Source organism: Ambystoma mexicanum, chromosome 6p (assembly GCF_040938575.1).
Source record: "Ambystoma mexicanum isolate Mex_15411 chromosome 6p, UKY_AmexF1_1, whole genome shotgun sequence".
Classification (NCBI taxonomy): Eukaryota; Metazoa; Chordata; class Amphibia; order Caudata; family Ambystomatidae; genus Ambystoma; species Ambystoma mexicanum.
In genome coordinates this window covers 375,577,592-375,603,147 of record NC_090935.1, presented here as the reverse complement: position 1 = coordinate 375,603,147, position 25,556 = coordinate 375,577,592, and the positions used below count along the sequence as shown (strand labels likewise).

General features: G+C 47.4%; 1 protein-coding gene across 3 annotated transcripts in view; it reads right to left on the bottom strand.

The window, feature by feature from the left end:
* WDR70 (WD repeat domain 70) overlaps positions 1-25,556 on the bottom strand; it is a 2,341,596-nt gene that overhangs the window by 186,070 nt on the left and 2,129,970 nt on the right. For all 3 annotated transcript variants that reach the window (XM_069627151.1, XM_069627149.1, XM_069627150.1), the window contains exon 15: positions 22,456-22,572. In XM_069627151.1, coding sequence (XP_069483252.1) covers positions 22,456-22,572 — 117 coding nt within the window. The remainder of the gene's footprint in view (positions 1-22,455; positions 22,573-25,556) is intronic.

Sequence of the window (25,556 nt, the reverse complement as noted above, 5' to 3'; positions counted from 1 at the left end):
GGAACCATAACTGAGCTAAGTAGCTCAGTTCTACCTACTTGGGATGTCGAAGTACTTCCTTTGAAAGGATAGATGACAAAAAACCTTTCCAATTTTTATTTGCGGAAAAATGTATCAAAGTCCAAGCGTGTTTGAACATAGTCAATACACAATCTCGGGCAAAAATGTAGCCCCAACTTCAATAGATTAATCTGAGATTCACTGAGTTGATAAAATGAAAGATTAATGACTTGCATGTCATTTTGGATTTTATTTCTCATCTTGTGTGCTAGAGCGACTTAACCTGCTATGACGGTCTATGTTTAAGTCATTGCCTGCATTGGCCCCTGCAAGTTTTTTTCCACCTGACACATTGCATCATGGACCTCTTCCGCGACCCCCCGCCTCTCTTTTGAGACTTGCCATCTGGACGAAGGATTCATCTTAATGATGGGTTCATCACACTCAGAATTCGAGACCTCTGACTCCGAAGATGTAACGGGGTTGGGCTCTCCCAGTCCCAACTGAGGGCTGGATGCATTGCGTAGAATATCAAAACGTTTAGCAAAAGTAAAGACTCTCCCAGTGTCAATCAATTTTGTCTTGAATTAATTTCCTATGTTTACGCTGCTTTATTTCTTCCTCAAAGATAACCAAAAACTTGTATCAATCTCAGATCTCAGTTTATTGCCTTCTTCAGTAGGAGGTATGCTTTTTAACTGATTTTCAACCCCCCTAAAATGGTCAGAAAACTGACAGAGCATGCATTGCTGGCTTGACCCCATTCTTTAAAAATTGCAGGATCTTGATCTTCAAAAGATGGATTTGTCATTATACGCAAGCCTATGGGTATCCGTCCAATGTCAAGATAATTCTGGAGTGAATGTTCCCGTCACCATTTGGAAATCTAATTTTTTAAATGTTTTTCAAGTTCCCTAATGAGTGGCAACTCCTTACTGATAACTGGTTCCATAGGTTTATTAGGGGTCTTCTCATATCTAGTCAAAACGGTTTGCTGCTCATTAAAAAGACTTAGGGCCTCATTACACTGACGGCGGTAAGGGTTAACGGTCACCGTTAATGGCAACGGTGACCGTTAACCCTTACCGCCGTACTACGAGGTCCCTTAGCGGGTTGGTGCTCTAACGCCTGCTTTTTGCAGGCGTTAAAAACCAACCCGCTAAGGGACCTCGGAGCTAATTACGGCACCGCAAAATTGCGGTGCCGTAATTAGCGCCTTCCCCATTCCCATAGAGCCCTATGGGGCAGAAATGGGAATGGGGAAGGGCAATGGCGGAAGGGGGATTTACCGCCCCATCGACCTTGGAATGGGGCGGTAAATCCCCTTACCGCCAAGGCGGTGCCGGTGATTTACCGGCATGGTCCAGGGTGCTAATAGCACCCTGGATCACCGCCTTCCGTGTAATGAGGCCCTTAGTGCTTGGAGCAACCGTGCTGCTTCCTTAGTACCCTGCATGTCAGGATTCATCATGCTAGGCAACATTTTACAGTTTCAACTGAGAAGGCACTTTTTCTCCCAGTGGTGTTTTTTCCAGGCCTTATCAGATTCAACTGAAAAGCGGAAAGCCTATGTATTCTCCATGAAGGTATTGAGGTTTTGACACAGCCTTAGTCTAAGGAAGGGGAGAGTAATAGGCATCCTCTATGAGTGCGAACAATACATATATATATATTGCCCCAGCTCTGCCTATTGAAGGACTTGACGCTATACTGGCCGCTCTTACTCTGCGGTGTCCATGTAAGAACCGGCATCAAATCTTTCAATCTTGTGTTGAAAATGGCATAGGAAAGTTCTCTCGGTCTCGAAGTTTTTGCCAACCTATGGTGGAAAAAAAAACTATCACAGGACGTTGATGCATGAAGCGTTGTTGCTGCTGCTCTGTACACATGGGATAGGGATATTGTGCCAAAAACTCCCCTGTCGAGATCTAGGTTTACAAATTCCAAAAAGAATATGTAATACCACAAGCCAAATACTAGATTGCGGACTATGCAAAGCATATGAATCTAAGCAGATTCACAGGCCTCAGAAAAAGAGTTAGCGAGGGAATTGATAATAGTAATAGAAGGAGGGAGTGAGAGGTAGGTGACAAAGATGTACCAGAGTTTCATCTGACGTTTGTCATTGCTTTAGACCTTGCTGCACTCTGAGGTTTGACATTGGGTTGAATCCTGCTGTTTTAGGAACTTTGCCATTGCTTTAAATCTTGCTGCGCTTTGAAGTTTGCCACTGCTTTAAATCTTGCTGCGCTCTGAACGTTGCCATTGGATTGAATCTAGCTGCCCCGTGAAGTTTTGCCATTCTTTTCGACCTTGCTGCGCTCTGAAGTTTGCCACTGCTTTGAATCTTGGTGTGCTCTGAAATGTGACATTGTGTTGAATCCTGCTGCCTAGGAACTTTGCTATAGCTTTACATCTACTATCCACCCCTGCTCCTCTCCCACACACCTCCCACGTACCACACAAGCCCACAAGGGTTAGCCTTACGACACACAAATACACAAGCCACAGATCTGCCACAAGGATATACTGCCTCAAACAACCCAGACACTGGACGTTGCCCCACTGGACACAATAACCCCAGTGCACACAATCAAAACGCACTCAGAAAGCCAACACGCACAGACTCCAGTTTCTCCTGATTCTGCAAGCACCAACAGAAGAGAACAACCTTTATCCTATCGCTTTTCCCTAACTTATCAAACCCCACTCGCTTTCTTACAGAGCCACAGGAGTTCCTGGCAAACATGCAAATTGTAGCAGTGCATGCTATAAAGCAACATAACAGAGTTGGAAGAGGAGTACGAAGAAGAGGAGCTTGTTTGAGGATGACGACAAGAGGTGTATGGTTTCAGGAAAGCAGTTTGCTGAAGTAGGAGGAAATAGCAAGAGGTGTTCGAGATTAGAAGGCGGAAGAGGAGGAGTTGACGAGGAGGTGGATGGAGTGCCAGAGAGAGCACAAGGAGATTAGAAGGCTGAAGAATCTAGAAGCTGAGTACATTAAAATATATCACATGGAAAAAGTGATGCCTGCGGGCTATGCCGTGTAATAAACAAATAAATAAAAAAAGGTGGGAGAGAGTGGCGACTGTGAGAGCTATAGAGCTATATAATAGAAGGAATTAGGTAAAGCCAGGTCCCAGACAGTAAAAGGCAGAGACGGTCGGACTGCAGGCAGAGGACGGGGGGGGGGGGGGAACAAGCCGTTGGTGAGGCTTATTAGAGAGGTGGGACAGGGTTGGCCAGACCAGAGAAAGCTGGGGAATCCAAGTGGAGAGGCTAGGGTCCCCAGGAGAATGTCAACCCAGCCTGAATCAGCCCCTCTCCTCAAGAAATTGCAACGCTACTTTCCAACAACTACTTGGACTTTTATCAAAACAGGGTTCAGGAAGCTCTACAAACCTGTTCTGGAAAGACGGAAGAAGAGAACACTGTAGCTGAAATCTAGACAGCAGAGAGAGAGAGAGAGAGAGAGAGAAAGAGAGAGAGAAAGAGAGAGAGGAGAACAGAGAGAGAGAGAGAGAGAGAGACAGACTCAATCGGGAAGTGACCCCAGGAGGGGTGCAGCCTATGAACCTTAAGTGAAGCTTTAGTTACCTTTATCCATCTTGTTTGTTGGTTTGGCCCCAAACTGTACGCAATTCCTAAATAAATCTTTATTGCACTTAAAATTCGAGTCCGATTGCCTGTTAATTGTTGGTGGCTGTCTTGTCAGGGGGTACTGAGAGCTTATCCACTGTAAAAAAAAGAAAACTGAAAGCCACCGACTGTTTTTATTGGAGTCATTCATCCACCAGCATTTTGACATATAACCAGATTCTATAGAAGAGTGGCTTTACACACTGTTAACGGAACTTACGCTGCAATGTGAGATTTGGGCCCACCAGAAGGGGAGGAATAGATGAATGCACTAAAGGAGCACACAGCTGTTGTCTTGAATGCAAAACAGACACAGGCCAATTTCAGATACGTGCATAGAATTTACTGCACTTGCTAGAGGTTTCTTAGATTGAGAGATGTGGAGTGGAAATCAGGAATGTACGCTGTATGATGCTAAACTGTCGACCGATACAGATGTCTTGGACAGGGATGCTATTGAAAAGTGGGGCGACACTAAAGAGAACTATACCAAACCGTCTTAAAGTATGCCCGTTAGGATTAGTGTTCAGCCACAACATGATAACGGGAGCTATTTTCAGAAACGGTACTGGGGCGGTTAGAAGGGACAGGTGAGGTGATAGGGACCCTATGCAAGAAACCTGAGGGTATTCTCACTCCTAAACCCCCTGGATCCTCTTCTCAGGTGGCCAGAGAAAGGTCATCGCTCTTGGATCCCGATCATGGGGGTGGAGAAGCGAGGGAGGATCACCTGGGAGGAGGGCATCGGAGTTTGGGATTGGGGAGCCCTTAGGTGAGACATGGTACCCCCTTTCCCTAATTGTGACTGAACTGAACCCTCCCAAACCTTTATGGGGTACTGTAGGACATCTCCCCTCATTTCCTCACATTTAACATCTGAAAGTACTGGGACAAGGAAGAGGAGATTAAGAGTGATGAGCCCTACACCTTTTCACCACTTAGTAACTGAGACGAGGAAGATGCCTTTAAAGTAAGGTGAGGGTCAGGCATGTCCTCTTCAACAGGTTCAGGCAAGTCTAATTCGATGGTCTCACATGCAGCCTGTCAAGGGGGTGCAGGTGTATTAAGGGAAACAAGTGAAGAGACAAAGTGAGCAGCAGCAGGGAGACCTGTGTAGGAGAGACCAGGGGACCCTTTTCGTGTGAAGGCAGCCATAGTGGGACATGGAGTGTGACAAGGACACCAGCAGATCTTCCTTAGGTGTGGGAGCATCCACGGCAGTCAGAGCACCAAAGAAAGGGATGACGCTGTCCGCGTCTACCCAGAGGCAACAAAGTTGGTCAAGCCCACAGAAGTGAAAGTGACATGGAAGCGGGGCTCGCAGAGGTCGGGTGGCAGCCTGGGAAGTTGAGAGGAGCAGCAAGAGCTGCTGGAGGAAGACACCGCAAGACCGGTGAGTGCTGGGGAAAAGACACTCGGAAAACAGGGTCCTCCGGGCGGGCTGCTTACTATGACTGAAGCTCTGTATGAATGAAAGCTTCAAAGCGAAACAAGATCTATATTACATACCGAACTGAATGGAATTTTTCCAGTAGCGCTAACTTGCACATTTGAATACCAAACTGAATGAAAGATAAAATCAACATTAAAACTATATATATTGACTACCAAACTAAATGGAAGTTTTAAAACAGCGTTACGCCATGTATATTGAACGCTCAGCTGAATTAAATTTTACAACAATGATAAAACAAGCAGGTTGAAAATCAAATTGGATAAAAATACAAAAGTGATACTTATATTGAATATTAATGATCTTCATAAGCAAAACCAAGAACCAATACAGACTAAAAGGAGAATACCCATATGAAAGCAATTTATGGGTAAAGGAATAAAGGTGCAGTAGTATAATCAAAGGTGGGCATGAACAGAATTACCACGAGATGAACTTTATGAATAAATGCAATGTGGAAAGGACAAAGACTGGCAAAAGGTGTGTGACAAAGCCAGTAGGCCAACAAGGACAAACTAAGGAAGCAAGCGTTTTCATACAGGGGCAAATGCAAATAAACCAGTGTGAGTTGAAGAACCGAGGTGCTCTGGTCGTGCTACCTGAAATGGATCGACGTTGTGGTCGGATAACTACGCCTGGACCAGTGATCCCTACATTGTAAAAGATAAAGACACTGCTAAATCTACCAAGAAGGATCATTATGAGTGAACTGTTGACGCAAACCAGAGGAAAGGTCGAGTTGACCCAGAGTTAAATTGAACTTTTTAAGAGTGAATCATCCATTTGTTGTAAAGTTGACGTCTTGGGGAAGGGAACTCCGAGTGTTAATGAACTACTGCCACTGTATTGAGGACAGACACTCAAGACCCTTTTTGGTTTGAACTGTGCTCCATTGAAGTTTTGGCCAAGGGAACCCTGAGACTTGATGAACTATAACTACCGTCTTGAGGACAGGGCCGCAGGACCTCTTATTTGAACTGTATTACTTTAAACGTGGGGAAGGGAGCCGTAAGAAATTTGAACAAGGTCAATCCTAAAGACTTTTTGTGGAACTTTCTTGATCTTGGGGAAGGGAAGTTAAAGATAAACAGGGGAGCTGTAAGAAGCTCAGCATTTTGCGCTGATCATCATTTCTTTGATTGTTGACATCCCTATACATTGTTTATCTTTAGTTATGAGGGTAAGCATAGGTTTTGGACACAGACAGGCTTTTAAGTTGGACTCTTTCACTCAGACTTTCTTAAGTTTTGTTCAGGTAGGGAAATCCCACCTTAGTATAGGGAAAGTTGGGCCTCCTGCCATCCTGATAAGTTAAGTTCATAAATATTGGTCTGTTGGGGGGCGCTGTTGAGCAGCCGAGGAAAATGGCTGCCTAGCCTCTGAGCTCCGTTCCTGCCCGCCAGAATCAGCTGAATATCGGCGCTAATCTGCACTATCTCCTAGCGCTACTGCCCTACTGCCACGATTCTGCTTCTATCACTCTCCTTCTTGCATGGCCGAAATCTGGTGTGAAATCGGTGCCCGGAGCCGGCATAACCGACACCTGGGCCTGCGGCGCCGTGCGGCCCCCTCGCGGAGCCTCGCTCGGCCACTCGCGGCCGTCTGCTGCATCCCCCATCTGGCAGCGCGGCTTTGTGGGATCCTCGAGTGCCGCCACCCGTGGACCCCCTGAAACACTCCCTCGCCAGGGGGATCTGCTCCCCTGCTGGTACCCTGAGGAGCGGGGCCTCGACCCATCCGTCAACCGCACGTGGTCTTGCGGTTGGGGCGGCCCAGGACTGTTGCCCAGCGGCTGCCTGTCCGGGCGGCACCCCGATCGGCCCCTGCTGTCGCGGGCTGGGCTGGAGCCCCTCCGTGCCCACGCAGACACGGCCCCCTGTCCTGGAGAAGCGGGGGGCGCTTACACGGCATTGAGATCTGGGGACGCCGCTAGGGTGGAGCTGCTTCCCCCTCCCTGTGGACAGCACCATCTTCTGCCGCTGGCGGTCGCGGGACACTGCGCTGCCCCCCGTGGCCCTCTACAACTACGAGCCCAGGGCCCCCCCGAAGACCTTCCAGTGCGGCCCCCGGGGCGTGCCTGGGCCAGGAGGCGCTTGCCGCTGCGCGGCTCCGGCTGCGAGGTCTGCTGCACCGACCTCCGGCCGGCCGTGGCCCGAGCCTCATTGGCCCCGGATCTGGGCCTGGCTTCGTGAGGTGGGGCGCGACCCCCGGAGAGTGCGGTCTCACGCTGAGGGACTTACGGGCCCGGCCGCCCCAAAGGCTGCAAGGTGGGTGTTGATGGCTGTACTACATCCCGCCGCGCCATCCTAGCTGGGGCCTTGCCTACCCCTCCACTTTACTACATTCAGCGTGATAAAACACAAACAAGGTGGGACTGTCCCCAAGGGGGCTCACCCTGCTTCCCCCCCCAGCTGTTGCTGCCCACAGTGCTTCGGACCCCTACGGACCATCCGCTGAAATTTATTCTTCACCACCCCCGTGTGGCCATCCTTTATGGTCCTCTATTGTAGTAGCCCGCAAGGCCCTCACCTCGTAGGGCTCCGCATATCCTTGAGCTGGGTCCCATCGTAGGGTGAGTCACTCCGCTTTACCAACGTGCACAGCTGGATACAGTGTTACCTATTCCTCTGCCTGTGAGAGGCCCCCCTACCTGTCTCGCCAGCGGCTCAATGCCCTACGCACCCAAGCATACCCCAAAGGGACACTAATCACATAGGGCCTGCCGGGCCTCCCTGGCTCGCCCCCACCTGCCCAGGCTTTGCCGCTGCAGGGTCCCTGTGGGGTCCACCGCTCTATACCCCCCTGGCTCCTCTCTGCCTGCAGCTGCCCCGCCACCGCTGCCTCGCTACAGACTGGCCTCCTCCACCCTGTCTGGACAATACTAATCCCACCGCACTTGAGTTACTTAATGCGCTGCAACCGCTTAACCACTACCATCCTCCCCTCAGGGCCCAAACTGCGGTCACCATCAACCTACCTAATCAGACGTTGTCTCCCACCACAGCAATGCCCAACAGGGCGTGGGCTGCCAGCAAAGTGGGTGCTATGGACAGGTTCACCAAGGCAGCGCCTAGAATGGACCAGGCATCATCTTCTGCGACACAGGAAGATGGAGAGGTCCAGCCAGACTCCCCGCAACCAGAACTATCTGCGATGATGGAATCCATGGCCAAAAACTTTGCAGCCTTCCATGAAAAGCTGGACGATATCAACACGATGTAGCCTCCTTGAAAGCGAAAATTTACCAGCACGGGGCCAGGATCACCGAGGCAGAGCAGAGAATAGGAACTAATGTGGACAACGTTCATACCCTACAAACCACAGTCACAGAGCTTGTCCGTGACATGAAACAAGTCAAAGCTAAGTGCGATGACCTCGAATCGAGGTCCTGCAGAAATGACATTCGCATAGTGGAGTCCCCGAATCTGCGCTAAAGAGTCACATGGAACTTGCGGTCGAACAACTCATCAAAGACCTCCTCGACAAACCCGAGCTCTCACCATTCTTCACAGTTGAAAGAGCACATCGCTCCCTGGCACCTCGGCCTAAACCAGGAGACTTCCCCAGACCAATAATGGCAAAACAATGAGCTACAAGGACAGAGACCACATACTCCGATTGGCCAGAGAGAAAAGGGAACTAAGGCTGGACTCACAAATCAGCAGGATTTTCCCTGATTTTTCGGTGGGGGTGCAGATGGAGAGACGCCAATTCGGTGGGGTGAAGAAAATGTTAAGAGACAGAAAAATCGAGTACGCTACGCAATGCTCTTCTCTGCTCGTCTGAAATTCACCCATCGCAATAAACTTTACTTTTTTACGGTCCCGGAAGAGGCTGTAAAGTTCATCGAGGCGCAGATCCCATTGGTGGATCCCCCAGAGGAACCGATGGACGATGACTAATTCCAGGCCTCCCAGGCTCCTACTGAAGACCCCAGTGATTGTGGTGGACTATCGGCACCCCCATTGAGCTATAGGTTTCCCCTCACTGCAGGCCCATCATGGCCCAACAACATCACATCAAGAACACAACTCTCTGAGTGAGATACACCCTTAGCTCTCCTGATTATAACATCACACACTGGGTCAGAACTTCGAGTAGCCATGCCTCCCTGCTCCTAACTGGCCTATGGCAGTTCTAACCATGACCTTGCTACTCTAGAACATGTGTGTCCTTGATTCATAACCTATGTTTCGTCAGCCGTTCAAAATATTAATGATGTATCATCATCAAAAATGCATTAACTAATGCGGGTCGGATGGCAGCGGCAGCCCCCACTGCAGCTGCAATGCCCTTTAAGGTGAAGTGTTTGCGTTCAACCCCCGGTTGAGCGATTTCTCAGGTGTTGCCAAGTTGGGGATGGCACGCTGTTGTTCGCTCCAAGGGTGGGTATTTACACACTGCTAGTTTGTACAGGGTGGTGAGGGTGGGGGGTGGGTTTAGTTGGGGAATGTTATACACAAAATGGCAAGATGGTCGAGACTGTTTTTAATGAGAGGCGTTCTTGCGCCATTGCAAGCAGGAGTTAGAGACAGATTCTACACTAGGGATGTCCCATAAGTTATCTGCATGGCTATTAAAATGATGACATGGAATGTTCGGGGATTGACAAATTTTACAAAGTCTTGTAAGATTACGGCATATGCACAAAGACATGGAGTCAAGGTACTCCTATTGCAGGAGACGCACGCTCTGAAACTCTCATCATCAAACCTAGCACAAACCTAGGGCTCCAACAGATATTATACCCAATACTCCACTCAGCCAGGGGAGTTCTTACCCTCATCCACAAATCGGTAAACTTCACACTCCACACATCCCACATTGACACAGAAGGTAGATATGTGATCTTACATTGTACTTTAGCCAACGAAGAATGCTTGCTCGTCAACTCATACGCGCCCAACACCGATTCCCCCGAATTTAAAGACACGTTGACTGCCATCCTTCTGAGATATACAGTCCCCATTATTTGGGGGGGGGCATGAATCTTATACTGGATAATGTCCTAGATAGAACTACCACTACTTGTAGGGCCACGACTCGAACTGCCAAACGACTCCATACACATATGAGCTCCCTGAACCTACATGATGGGTGAAGAACGCTCCATCCCCAGGAAAGAGACTATACTTTCTATTCATCGGTACATGACAGTTCCTCAAGAATAGATTTGTTCCTCCTGTCTGGCAACCGCATGGGCAGGGTTTTGGATGTTAGGATCCTTGCACGCTCTCTGACCACTCCCCCGTGCTGCTCCAAATCCAGCTTGGTAACACACTGTCGCCCCGACCCGCCTGGCGCTTTAAATCTGACGCCCTGTCGGACATCGCTTTAAAGCTGAGATCCTAGCGGACAGAAACACATTCTTTGAAAATAACAATACGTCTGACACACCCAAAGGGATCAGCTAGGAGGCATTTAAAGTGTACATCAGAGGGATGTGTATCTCTAGGGAAGCCGGGGTCCTCAAATCCATAAGGCAGGCCTTAAACAACTCCGAAACCAAGCTCAAAACCCTAGAACAAGAGTACGTCTCCACACCGGCTGCAGCAACCCTAGCAAAAATCAGAACAGAACAGGAACAATTTGAGGCACATGCCTTGAGCGAGGTGCGATATTATGCTTGTGCCGTTGCTGTCAGAAGATATGGTGAGGGAGACAGACCGGGTAGAACCCTGGCCAGGCTGGTGCGGGCAGAGGGCGGCAGGACTCGTATCGATAGCATAATTGATGAAAAAGGTCTGCGACACTGGTCGGACCAAGCCATTCTTGACACCTTCGCCAGCTTTAATGCCAACCTATATGGCCCCCAGCCTGAGAACACAGCTCAAGACTTGGACGACCTGCTGGAAGGCATTCCTATGACCCTTATCTCCCAGGACACCGGGGAGCGCCTCGACGCTCCGTTCACCTTGGATGAGATAGTCCAGGTAATTTCAGACCTTCCTAAGGGCAAGGCTCCGGGCCCTGACGGGCTCACATCTGAGTTCTATCGGGAACATGTTGCCATACTAGCACCTGCACTGTACGGGGTCTGGATCGAATCACTCCGACTAAACACTCCCCCCCCTCCTTGAGAGAAGCCTTAATAACAGTCCTCCCTAAACCATGGAAACCCCCGGACGAATGTGGGTCCTACAGGCCCCTTTCTCTCATCAACACAGACGTGAAAATCTTCGCCAAGATAATCGCGAACAGGTTCCTCCCATTCATGCCCCATCTAGTCCACGCCAACCAAAGTGGATTCATTCCTGGTCGCTCTACGGCACTTAACATCCGCCGCCTATACAACGTACTGTCCAGGATTGATCCGAATGCTGACGCAGTGGCGGTAACACTGGACGCCCAAAAAGCATTTGATATGGTCTCATGGCAATACTTATGGGACGTGCTGGCGAAAATGGGAGGAGGACCAAACATGATCTCCTATATAAAACTATTATACACAGGACCATTGGCCAGAGTGCTGGTCAACTCTATTCCCTCCTATCCCTTCGCGCTACACAGAGGCACTCGCCAGGGATGTCCATTCTCCCCCATCCTTTTTGCGCTCGCCATTGAACCCATAGCTGATCACGTGAAGGAAAGACACACCAGTAAAGGTATTAGTTTACAAGACACGCCGAAAATCATCTCATTTCTACGCAGACGACGAAGTCCTATACATCAGGAACCCCTCCACATACCTAGACCCGATCATCCGAGACATAACAAAAATAGGCACGTACTCCGGTTTCACCATCAACTATTCCAAATCAGACATCTTCCCTCTCACTATAACAACTCAACAACCGGCATGCGAATACCCCTATGCTGGTCCCCGGGTGGCATCAGATAGCTCGGGGTAGTGTCATTAACCAAAGCTTCCGGCAGATAACTACTAGACAATGGCCAAGCTCATCGAATCCAAGATGCTCAAATGGCGTAATCTCCCACTATCTCTCGCGGGCAAACTCTCCCTAATAAAAATGATAGTGGTCCCCAAGCTCCTCTACATCTTTGCCAATGTACCAGTGTGGCCCGGGAAGCAATACTTCAAAAGGCTCCGCTTGGAGTGCGCCCAATTTCTTCGGCACTCCGGAGCAGTCCGTAAGAAGTGGCAGCACATGACCCTACCCTATGAAAAAGGGGGTTTCACAGCCCCAGATCTATTATTGTACTGGAATGCGGCACAGGCCCAACATGCTACCCACTGGTACACACACTCGAACCCGCCCCCACATGTAAAGTTAGAGAAACTGGCCGGTGATGGGACCAACATCATGACCTTACTACTACACCGCACGTTACAGACGGACGCTCCATCAGACCCGGTGGCCACCACGATCAGAGCTTGGAATAGTATCCTGCACCCTACGCAAGAACAACACCCATACTATAAGTGGCTTCGCATATGGCAATTCCCTGGACTCCCCCCCCACACACGACCAACACCTCTCGCGACACTGGGAAAACCTGGGCTATCGAGCCCTAACCAACCTATTCCCCGACAGTACATTTATCACCCCTCAAACATGGCGGCCCGAACATTCCAACTCTGCGCTCGAGATGCTACAATACTACAGGCTGAAAGCAGCGGTACGGGCACTGTGGCCTTCGTTCCCGGACGAACCCCCAGACTCACCTGAACTTCAATATATATCAAACTCGCAGGATGCAGCAAAAAAACATAGAGGATACATCCTTTAAACCACGGGAGGCATGGGCTAGGGAGCTGGAAACAGAAATCACTTAAGAACTGTGGAACAAAATGTGTGCACACATGCGTAAAGTCTCCCTTAGTGCCAGATTCCGCTGCATACAATACAAATTCCTCAACAAGCTCTATTACACACCGCACAGAGTGGCGAAATTCACACGCACCCTGACCCACACATGCCTGAAATGTAAATCTAGCGAGGCAGATCATGTACAAATGTTTTGGTCCTTTGCTGCACTGAATTTGTTTTGGATGGAAGTGACAAAAGTGCTTTCAGAGATAATTTGGTCCCCAGTAGACCTAGACCCATTAGCCTTGTTGTTCGGAATCTGGGGTGGAGAAAATGAAAGGAAAATGTCAACATTTTTAAAATATAAGTGCAATTGTCGCTAAAAGATGCATATTACAATGCTGGAAGCGCTGTGCCCCACCCACCCTTAAGATGTGGTTGAAAGCCCTCACTTGGGTGCAAATGTGCGAAGAAGAGTACATTGGATCCCTACCCATGCCATCCCGCCCCAAAAATGTGTGGTCAGAATTCTGCAGCTACCTGAACAATAGGGACAAGGGTGAATGGAGCTCGACCCCCCACCAGTCCAGGCCAACTCACCATAAGAAACGTGTCATTTGCGCCCTTCCATGCCCTCAACTCTCCCCAGCCTGAAATGTCTGAAATAGTTATGATGTAATGACTTTGTGCGCGGCTGTGATGTTTGTCTGTCTCTGCGCAATCTGTGATGCACCTGTCTTGACTTTCTGCCAATAAACAAAAGTTTAAAAAAAATATATATTGGTCTGTTGTTTGCGTCTTACTTCATGATGCCTACACACCTACCTGTGTCACAAGTCCCTGAACGCTCTGGACCTAACAAGTCCACCAAGCTTTCATCAGTATGGTTAGTGCCCAGATCATCCTGCTATCTCTGGTTCCCAGTCTCTCAACCCCCCTCACAGCCCCTGCTTATTGTGGACCCCGGTGGGCGCTGGGATGTGCTTCCTTGACAGGCAGTGGCAAGCCCTGGAAACTGCAATAACCTGAGGATACCTGGCAGCAGCACCAAACCCGGTCTCTGTTCCACCGATCCCTGTTGAACTGGCCAGAGGCCTCCCTCTCTCTTTTCCAATACTGCAGACCTTCTGAGGCACAAGGCTAACTCATTTGGTTCCATTCTCCTATCCATGGAGCCTACCTGGAACCACACACAGTCAAAACGTGGCCTTTGAGGTCCTTATGCTTTTTCCACAATAAACTACGTTTCCCCCTTGAACTCCTGACTTCCTGCATTGTTCCAATTACTGCTCAGTATTACTATTCTACTCTGAGGGACCATGCTTTTGTCCACAGATACTCTGTGCTAGTCCCTTCTGATTTGTTATAGTTACTTCTGCTTCTACGCTAAGAACACCCCTGTTCATTGTTTCTTCATTCTATGACAGTTATTCCAGACTTGTGTTTAATTGTCCCCCGATTTCCATTGTCAAAGGTAGTATTGTGTATGCCTGACCCTGTTCCTATTTTCCTTTCTTGCTACTGGACCATTAGTTTGTGTGTGTTGCTCATGCACATTATTGCCAGGAATATCAGTACTCCCTTCCACCTAGACTGCTGCTACCCTAGCTGGAACTTAATAGTCGGATAGACTAACAAGAGGACTGGTGATTTAGATCACAATGCAGCAGGCCTAAACTGGCAATCTGTTATGCATGGTCCCCCAAGATGGAACCTCTTGTGCTCCACAGCCTTCCAAGGGTATATGAGGAATCCAAAGGGAAGTACCACCTGTAGCGAATCGAGGCTTTTTCTCGATTCACACAGATAACATATCGCTGAATCTCTCGTCAAGCTGGCAATGTGTAGCGAGACACGGTGCGAGCATGGAGAGAGGAAAATCACTTAGCTGCAAGAAAAAGGTGTTAGGCAGAAACCTGTGCAGTTCCCTCTGGGACCACTGCAAAAGATTTAAGACTACAGGTGGTTGGCAGTAACCCAATTGGTAGCAGTCTGTACCACCCAGATTTTCCCGGTAGCTGTGGCTGAGCAGTCAGACTTCTCTCAAGAAGAGTTAGGCAGTATACAGAGTATTCACAATAGGTCAAAAGAACACAGTAGAGCAAGCAAACACTGACCAGAGCTTGGTGTAAAAGAGATATAATTATTTATTTAAAAACACATCTAGTTAAACACACTGGCACTAATATCAAGCAGTTCAAAAACACGGTCACTAAAAGATATACACTCCCTTCAACGATTAGTTAGACAAGTCTTAAGTAAAGCGACACTTATTTTCAGACAGCGGTGAGCGCTTAACGAAGATGGCACTCTAATCGATCGGTTTAAAAGGGAGAGAAAGGCAGAGCAAAGATAGAAACAGATCCCAACACTTTCGGAAGAACACAGTATGAGAAGAAGGCAGGTTAAAACCGTAAAGTCAAAGTTAACAAGGCCGGACCCACTTTAAGAGGCTCCGGTCGAAATGTGTCCAAGGTCACACGGTTCAAAGTGCCTAAAAGTCTCGCAATAAGTTCTGAAAGAGTTGGTCCAAAAATAAAGGGACCAGTTAGATGATCAAGGCGGCCAGCCCAGTCCAGAAGGTTAAGGGATTATTGTTACCTTGTAGCAATCTTTGGAAAGGGAGGCCTGGCGGACACGGTACCATAAAATGGTGAGAACGCTCCAGCAGGGACAGTTGTTCCTGACAGCGGGTGCAAGTCAGTGCTTCGTCCGGAGGAAGAGAGGATCTCGTCTGGGAGGAAAGCAGGGGTCCGTTGCACTGCCAGGGAAGAAACCAGCCGCAGAGTTTCTCAATTAAAAGGAGCGGTTCTTTTATTCGCGGTCCAGTGGTAAGTGGCTATTCGGTTGCCGGGGAAATTCGACCACAAGACGTCCTGGGATGCGAGAAAGGAAGCTAAACTGGTTGTGCCCACCAGTCAGGGGAAGAAGACTCTCCACAGGGAGGTCTCTCCGTCGTTGGGAAGTGGTGAGTCGGTTCAGCAGGGCTCCACCGGTGGTGTCGGCGTAGCATGCCGGCTCAGCTTCTCCCTCGTCGGATTTTCAGGTCCTGTGGCGACTTCTGAAGTTCCAGTCCCAAAAGCCCTGCTTTTATGCAGCACACCCCCATTCACTCAGCCTAGCTGTCAATCAAACATGCTAAGTGGTGAGCCGGCCGGCTCACCACTTGGGCCAATCACACAAGAGTGCGACTTGAGTTACCAAGGTAACTCAGTCCAGGGTGCCTAAACCCCCTCCCACACACCCTGTGGTACCCAGACAGAGTGGCACCACTTTTGGAGGCTTCTGTGGAGAAGCCTGCCAAAAGTGGAACAAAGGGCTCGACCTTTGGTTTGGAGTCACAGAGGCGAACACAACCGCCATTTTAAAACCGAGTTCTGGCAGAAAATACCAACCGGTGAATTAATATTAAATAAATAAACCGGCGGTATGTTAGAGGCTATGTTAAAAAGTATTAGCCTCGAACAATGGGAAAATCCCATAGAAATATATTCGCGGTTGAATATAAAAAGTAGTATCCGCTGCCACCAGCCAAGACCCGACGAGGGGGGACGGGACAGTGCCCCCTCGAATAACAGACCCAGGGGCAATCGAATTGCCCCTACCAGTACGTCCACAATATGATGGTTTGTACTGGTTCTGTTAGTAATTTGGGACTAGTAAAGCCAATGGTGACTTTACATGCCCTGGGAGACAGTAGTCAGTCCCAGGGTATGGAGTCTATGGTGGGGGGTCACTATGACACCCCGGTGTTACTGCACGGAGGGTGCAGTGTAACACACATAGAATAAACATATGAGACCCTATGGATTAAAAGACCCCATAGCCCATGAAACACATTAACATTCAAAGGAACACCACAAATCATGTCCAAGAGTGGGAGAAAAAGAGTCTCACTCTTGGCAGGAGAGAAAAAACAAACTCCAGAAATCCAGCAAAGCTGCTGGGGGACTCACTAGGTTAGGAAATTCAGCCTAAACAGAGAATTCTCCCTAACAAAAGGCTTCAGCCTCCCTCACCTCTAAAATAGCACAGTGGTAGAATGGTTACCTTCCATGTAAAAGACCCAGGTTCAACTCCCCATTGGGCAAACAAACTCTAAATTGTTTGTGGTTTGTTTATTCGCTTGTTATGCGCACCAGACCCGTGGGTAATAGGGCGCATCAGTATGAAAATGCGAAGCTTACATAGTTACATAATACAAAAATTAATACAGATATAATATTGAGACTTATGTACTTACAACAATATACAATGTACAATAATAGTGGCGTATGTGGTTATGACAATATACTATGTACGGATATACAGGTTACAATATGTTACACTACGCGTAGCACTGATTCTCTGCTAGATGAGGTTAATCGGTACAAGGGTAACTCCGACTACAGGCACAGCCTAGAGGGTAGGAGGATAGGGGTCAGTAGAGATGATGTGTTTTATAACATTTTTTCTGAAGTGTATAGAAGGTTGGTCAGCTCTCAAGTCTTGTGGCAATAAATTCCAAGATTTAGCCGCCTTAACAGGGAGGCTAATACCACCAATAGTGGTAAGCCTGTATCTAGGTACAGCCAGGCAGTTAGCATCATTACCAACTCTAAAAGGTCTGGGAGAGATTCTTCTCTGAAGTTTGTCGGAGAGGTAACTAGGGGCAGCGTTATTTAGAGCTTTATGCGTCAAAGACAATGTCTTTAGCTGTATTTTATTGTTTTATTGCCTGTAGACAGCCATTTGTGTTGGCGTCTAAGGGAAGAGATGTGAGTTCTTTTATTTATACCCGAGGCTGCTCTTAAGGCATTATTTTGTAAAGTTTGGAGCTTTCGGATGGTAGTTTTATTAGCACCACTATAGATGGCATTGCAGTAATCGATTCTGGAGAGTATTAGGGCTCTGGCCAGGATCAAGCAGCTGTCATCAGAGCGGAAAGGTTTGCCAGCTCTTAGCAGCTTACAAGTGTAGGCTGTGGAGGAGGTGAGGGATTGTATCTGTTTATCAAAAGACAATGTGGAATCCAAATAAAAGCCAAGAGTGTTTACCTCCTTGGAGACTTTGATGGTGTTCCCGTCGATGTTAAAAGAAGAATATTCCAGAACAAGTTTTTTTTATATTAGCCTGTGAACCCAAGATTAACAACTCAGTCTTATCATCGTTCAAGCATAGGCCATGGATGGACATCCATGCTTGGATGATAAGATATACTTTGTTCACCAACTCCGTGTCCTTACTATGATCCCCTGAAAGTGGGAGGAGAATCTGAGTATCATCTGCATAGTTAGTGTAGGTGATACCCAGATGGTCCAGATCATCGAACAGGGGTTTGGTGAAGATGTTGTAGAGAGTTGGCGAGACACAGGAGCCCTGAGGAACACCACACAGGATAGGGGTCGGGTCTGCTGCTGCCGAAGGCGAGAAGACTCTCATAGTTCTCTCTTTCAGGAAGGATTCAATCCATCTGATAGCCTCAGGGGAGAAGTGGGCGGCAGAGTCAAGATGTCTGCAGAGAACCTTGTGATCGACTAGATCAAATGCAGCTGAGAGATCAAGTAGGAGCAGAAGTACTGTCTTCCCTTTGTCTCTCAGCTCGTCTATTTGAGATTTTAAATCGATTAAGGCTATTTCCGTTCCATGTAATGGGCGGAAGCCGGATTGTCTATTGCCTAGGAGTTTGTGCAGTTCGAGGTGTTTTTGAATTTGATTGTAGGTGGCTTTGTCCAGTATTTTGAGTAAAAATGGAACAGTGGTAATGGGCCGGTAATTAGTGGGGATGAGAGGATCTAGAGTCTGTTTCTTGAAGAGCGGGAGCACCCAAGACTGTTTGAGGTTAGCTGGGATGGTGCCGAGGCAAACGAAGCATTGATCAGTTTAGTGATGAAAGGCGATAGTTCTCTGGCAGCATCTTTTATTAGTTGTGCTGGGCAGATGTCTCCTTTACAATTAGAGGGCTTCAGTGATAGGATGATTTTTTCTACTTCCAAAGTAGACATTTTGGAGAAGTAGAATGTATTGTTATATGCCGGTGGTGACGCACTAAGCATTGGGTTATTGGGCGAGTGCTGTAGATTCAGGACTTCTTTTTTTGCTGAATTTTATTTTGGAGCCTGTTCATTTTATTGGCTAGTGCATTTTGGATGTCAGTACACCAAGATTTGTTTTTGGTGCAGATATCAGGTATAGCTATAGGTGACTCTAGTTCTTTTAGTATGGCGAAGAGTTATTTCATACTAGAATTAGAATTGGCAATACGCTCGTCAAAAGAGTTGTGTTTTGCCCGGCAGACTTCCTTCTTATAGTGTGAAGGAGAGTATGGTTAATTTACCTTTATTCTCATTGGAAGGGCAAAGTCTCCAATTAGTTTCACTTTTTCTCTTCAAGGTGCGGAGGTCTTTGAGTTGTGGTGTAAACCTTTTGTTTAGGTGAGATATTAGTTTGTTGGATCTTAATTTAAGAGGGGCAATTTTGTCCAGAGTGGTTAGCATTATGTTGTTAAATTCATGAACTAGAATACTAGCCTCAAGATTGTCTGGCAACGCGTTAAGGGTGGGGAGGATAGCTGGGATTACTTTCTCTGCTGTAATACTTTTTTATTTCTGGTTAGGCATGTTGGCGCTAGTGGCGGAGTCAATGGAGTGGGTCTGGCTGTGGATAAGTAGAAGGACACCAGAGAATGGTCTGTCCATGATAGAGGCAAGATAGATGAGATAGTAGCTGTGCAGTTATAGTCTGCTATCCAATCTAGTGTTCTCCCTTTTAGGTGGGTAGGTTTATTAACTTTTTGAGACAGACCTAGTAAGTTGATTATATTCGCTTTATCTGTGGCATTTGTATCCGTTTGGTCATTGAAACCTATGTTGAAGTCCCCTAGCAGGAGTATTTGAGAGAACTGTTTAAGGTTGTTTGAAAGTAAGTTGTGCAGATCCTCCTCAAAAGTGCCAAGAGGACCAGGCGGCCTATATTAGATGGATGGTGAGTGATTGTGATTTATTTAACTGGAATTTGGCAGAGAGAGTTTCGCACAATTGTTATAGGTGGGTAGGGGCTAGTCCTAGGGCAAGAAAAGTCTTAGAAATTATGGCAACGCCACCTCCTTGAGCACCGTCTCGATCTTGTCTAGCTATAGTGTAGCCATCAGGGATAGCTAGCATGAGTGACGGTCCTGCTTTGTGAAGCCATGTTTCCGTGATCGCAAGGAAATCCAGATTGCCTTCTGTAATTAGGTCAGCTATGTCAGTGGCATGGGCGACTAGCAATCTTACATTAAGAAGCGCTCCTTTGAGGGGGGGGGGCTCAGTTACCTTTTTAACTAGGATGGGTTTGGCTGTATTGTTATCACTTAACTTGCACTTCACTTAACTTGAACTTCACTTAAATTAATTAAATAATATCTACACCACCACAATGGCATGGGGAAATAAGATAAAACCTTCTTTCAAGAAGCAAGAGCCATACCTACCATCTACCCAGGGGGAGCAAACCAGATAAACTGCAGCAGAGCTCTTATATAGGAGAGTTAATGGAAATTCCTAATTAATCCAACTGTTATTCGAACTGACCAATAGGGGAAGACCTACCCTGGGAGGATATGATGTGAACACTACTTCCACCAATGATGAAGCCGGACAGTAGAGCCAATCAGTATTCGGCTAAGGGAAGAAAGGACTGAATAAAAGGAGAGCCAGTTTAGTTGCACGTTGTCTCCAGTACCAGGCAGCCAAGGATCGCAACTGTTTTTTTATCCATTTAAAAGGGGCAAGCTGATCTGCTGCTAAAGTGCAAGCTGTAACAAACCGCAAAATGGTTGGAGGTAATGGCGCAGGGCCATCCTTCAATTCCTCATAAATAGAGGTGATCCAGAGGATAAAATGGTCCGATCAATAGGCCACCAATTTCTATGAAAGACCTTTATATTCTTACTAACTAGGCAAGACGAACCTGCCAAATAAGGTCAAGTCCTAACAGGGGAAAACATGCATGGGCTGAGGTGATGCAAAAATGTTGAGAGTATGACCTCTCTCAAGTGTGGGGCCAACCACCCATTGCTGCAATGAGAGACTATAGATTGCCGCTAGGAAAGAGGTTACAACTGGGCTAGCTACATCGTCAGTCCAGATATTAAAATCCCACAGTACACATACGTTTTTAAATTTTAGGGCAACTCTGATACCACATCATAAAACGGTTTTTCAAAGGCTGGGAGACTAAAAGAGGGGGGGCGGTATACAATAAGAAAAATGCACACCGTAGATGGATTAATAACAATTCTGACAAGCATGGCTTCCATTTCGGACAAAGAGACCAAAGGCAAGAGACTACAGATTAAGCAGTCCTTAAATATCAAAGCCACGCCTCCTCCTGGATTTGCTGCTCCACGATCCAAGTGGAGAACGGCATAATGTGGTGGAAGAGAATGGAATATATTCGGATCCGACGACCCCGTTAACCAGGTCTCAGTTATACAGACCAGGTCAGGCTTGTGGGTTTCCAAACTTAGGAGCAACCATAGAGCGACCGTTAATTAAACAGCTGTAGGGCTTAAACTCCTCCTGAACAGAGTCAGCGACAGCAGTCCAGCCCACTTGTAGAGTAATGTTAACAGGGGCCATAGACAACAAAGCTGACTTAGAGTAAGTAATACCAGGTGTCAGGAACATCCACAGCACGGACGAGCGCAGACGGGTCGGGCTTTGGTCGACGCTCGGTCCCTGCACTCCTTACAAGACTTTTTAGAAGGTCCACACATGGTATTACAGAGACCAATCCCATTACAGTTCAGGATAGAAAGTTAAGAAATACTCCCGAAAAGGCAGTTGCGTGCAAGCAAAGAAAGAAAGAAAGGACAGCGTGGGAGTGCCAGTGCGAGCCACCGGCCTCCATCAAGCCCGGGCACGCTTGGAACCACGAACATGGTATACATGGAAATAAAGCAGTCAAAAAAATGTATAAATGTAGAAAAAAAGAAAAATACAAATTTAATTAAATTGCTTTTGAGTTTTAGAATAGGGAATATAGGTCTTGGAGTTACTTTTCATTATGTTAGTTTGTTATTTTCTTTGCAGCTGGCCAAGAAGCCAGACTCATTGTAAAAAAATATAATAAACTCCATGAACATGATGTCCCAGAGTCTGAGTTCTACTTCTGGTCTGACACACACCATACATCTATCGTAAGACACTGGGAGACTGTATCTGAGTTATAGAGTGCAGTCAGCATCATGGACAGGCGTACCTATGTACCCAGGGACTGGTCTCAAATGTTTGAAAAGTCTGAGGTTTATAAGAACTGTCGTGGGGAATGAGACCAGAATACTGGAAACAAAAATTGAAACAAGGACAGTTATGGAAATGCAGACAAGCAGATCAATTGGTCTTGCATTTGTATCACTGAAGGGCTAGGCTGTATGGGGGTTGGGGGGGAACAAGGTATGACTCTTAGCGAATAGCCGAGTGAGGGGATGGTGGATCCTAGGTTGTGGTCGGGGGGGGTGGGGGTGGAGGGTAGCAGGGGTTGTCTAATTGTTTGATACCAAAATAGGAAACATATGTTACCATATGCAATATATATTTTGCCCTCATTCACTGGAAAACACACTAAGGAAACATGTTTTCTCAAACGCCCCATTAAAATAAGACTAATCTGGTTTACATCAAAATATACCTGGTCCTGCCACTGGGGGCTCGGGCTTATGAGACTTTAATGGATCCAGTCTGTCTTTTTCCAGCTGTTTCCTTGTACTTCGCTGACGTGGTTCCCGGAACATTGGGAGGGCATGAGCTATGAGGGAAAGAACAAATACTTTAGTTATTACAAGAAAAAGAAAGTGACAAAACAAACTTCAAACATGCATTTGTATATTAATTTCAAAATAGTACAATAAAATCATTATTTATTAGCCTGTTTCAAGCACAGGTAATTTCCACCTAATCTCTAAACAAATGGAAATATACATAGAAACAAAAAAGACAATCTTAAACCATCTATAACATAGTACCCTTTTCTTACAAATCTCCTGGATTGCCTACACAGTTACATTTCCCACCAAGGTAGCATGCTATAGACAGACAAAAGAATGTATGGGCAGCTTGTGGTGATTTAAATAGAATCAGGCAGAAAGAAATAATCAATTCAACTGTCTGAAAATAAAGAGAAGTTCATATTTCTCCCTAACACGGACACTGATCAGGTGGTGGCATGAAGCATTGTCCTTAGAGTAGAGTGAGTGGACTGGACAAGACTGAATAAAGCAAGTTCCTGGATTACCAATCAACTACCCGGATCGACAGACATTTAACCTGAAGAGAAAAAACATGGACAATTACCTTATGCCATGTTTATCATGGGGATATTTAATTTATTGAAGTTGTGTAACATGCCACATATCGAACAAACTACTTCACGTGTCGAGTGACGGCCGGGGCTGATGTGTTTAGTGGAGGTAGTAGGTGACATGCTCTTGCCGCCAGGTGTTGTCCCCACAACGTGCCCGCTGGCCAGTCCTTCGGAGTCGGGGGCCTGTGCGCGGATGTCCAAAGTCACCCCTTTGCCCTCGCCGTCCGATTCGGCGGCGTTGCTGCGTTCGGTGAATGTCCCCTCTACTTCCATGGCCTCTAGTTGCCTGGCGTAGTGGGCCCAGTCCTTAGTCGAGTGGTCTTTAAGGGTCTTTGGCTTGAAGAGCTTGCAAGCTCGACAGGTAGCCTTGGGATGGTCTCGTGGGAGACACAGATTGCACGTATTGTGCTTATCCACCCGGGGAAACTTCTTGTTATAACTTAGGGCAGAATTTGAAAGACGTACTCTCCATATGTCACAAAATTGCAGCGGGCGAGTATATGTAGGAAAAAAGGTGGGAAAAAATTCTGTATGACCACCCGCACTCACCCTACTGTACAGGGCCGAGGCCAGAGGGCTTCCAAAGCCCGAAGTCCGTTGTGGCAGTCCTCGACGGCTGGTTTCCTCGATCTTCACCAACATCGAACTTCGGCATAGGGTGGAAGTAAGTGGGGAAGTTTTTTAACGTTAATTGTAAGTATAAATGGCCAAGGGAACTCCGCAACATGAGTCCGACTAGTATGGCGGAAAAGAACAATATGAGGGTCCTACACGCGTGAGGGGTCATTGGTAAAGGGGACGTCACACTAGGGATAGTATTACTGGCACGCCCTAGTTCGATGCCCCTTTTCGAGTTTCAAAAAACAAACTGCAATACTTTGCAGCTTCCACTAGATGTCGGCCTGTGCACAGCATGTGATCTAAGCAGATTCTACAAGCATCAGAAGGGAATAGTTTCTTACCTGTAACTCCATTTCTCCAGCATTGGTATCTTTCATGGATTCACATGCTTAGAAAATTCCCCGTCGTCAGACTGGGAACCCTTGGTACCTTTATAAAGCCGTTTTTCCCTAGGAAAACTTCGACACTTTTGTGTCCTACCCACGTCGCTCTTGAGGCTGTCCACGCGTGCCCCAATAGGACGTGGCCGTATAAATGCCCCGCCCCCGTGGCTCCCTTCAGATTTTAACCCCTCCAAAGCAGCGTGGGGGGAACACAGTGTGTACATTGCAGTCAGGGGAGGCCGGCGGGCGCGTGTGAATCCATGAAAGATACCAATGCTGGAGAAGAACAAGTTACTTTCTTACCTGGTAACGTTCTTTCGATGGGATGGTCCGACGACGTATTCCATATCTATGACATGTAATCACCACAGCTGTGCTGCTTCGGAAACTTTTTTCGGCGTCTGCGTCCTGCGTCGATGCGCCGTCGTCGAGGACCTCCTCCGGCGTCCGACGTCATCCGATGTGATAAGTAGGACGCACGACGCCCGTAGCCTCAGTTGTAGTTTTTTTCCCCCAGAACGTGTGACATTAGTCAACTGCCAGTCACACACAAAGCCTTGCGGAACGTAAGCTGCAATCGCAAAAGAAATTCTGCAGCGGGGAAGGCAGGGCGGGAGCGATATGGAATACGTCGTCGGACCATCCGATCGAAAGAACGTTACCAGGTAAGAAAGTAACTTGTTCTTCGAGGGGATTGGGTCCTCCGACGTATTCCATATCTATGACAGACTCCCAAAGCAGTACCAGAGCAAGGAGGAGGGAAAGAATTTAGAATCAAAATTTAGAATAGCCAATCAAATAGCAGAGCAAAGGACCGCCTTGCCAAAGGCCAGATCCTGTGCTCGGATGGAATCAAGGGAATAGTGACGTACAAATGTATGTACTGAAGCCCAGATGGCTGCATCACAGATGTTGCGAATAGGAACACCCCACTGCAGGGCAGTAGATGCAGCCATACCCCTGGTAGAATGGGCCCGCAAGCCAGCCGGTGGGTCCTTACCCGCCAAGCGGTAGTACTCCGAGATGGCCAAAATAATCCAGCGAGACAAAGTCTGTTTCGTCACAGCTTGCCCTAAACGCTTTCCAGCGTAACCAATAAAGAGTTGATCGTCCACTCTGACCCGGGACATGCGTGAAACATAAAAGCTTAAAGCTCTCCTAGGATCAAGCCTATGGAGCCTCTCCTCTTCCTTACCAGGATGCGGAGGAGGATAGAATGCCGGAAGAACAACCTTCTGGGCCAAATGAAATTCCGTCACTACCTTGGGAAGAAAAGAAGGACGAACTCTAAGGACAACCCTGTCCTTGTGAAATACAGTGAAGGGTGGCTTAACTGAAAGTGCCTGTAACTCACTCACTCTGCGAGTGGAAGTAACCGCAACTAAAAACACAGTTTTCAGAGTTAACAGCCTCAAAGGGCAAGAA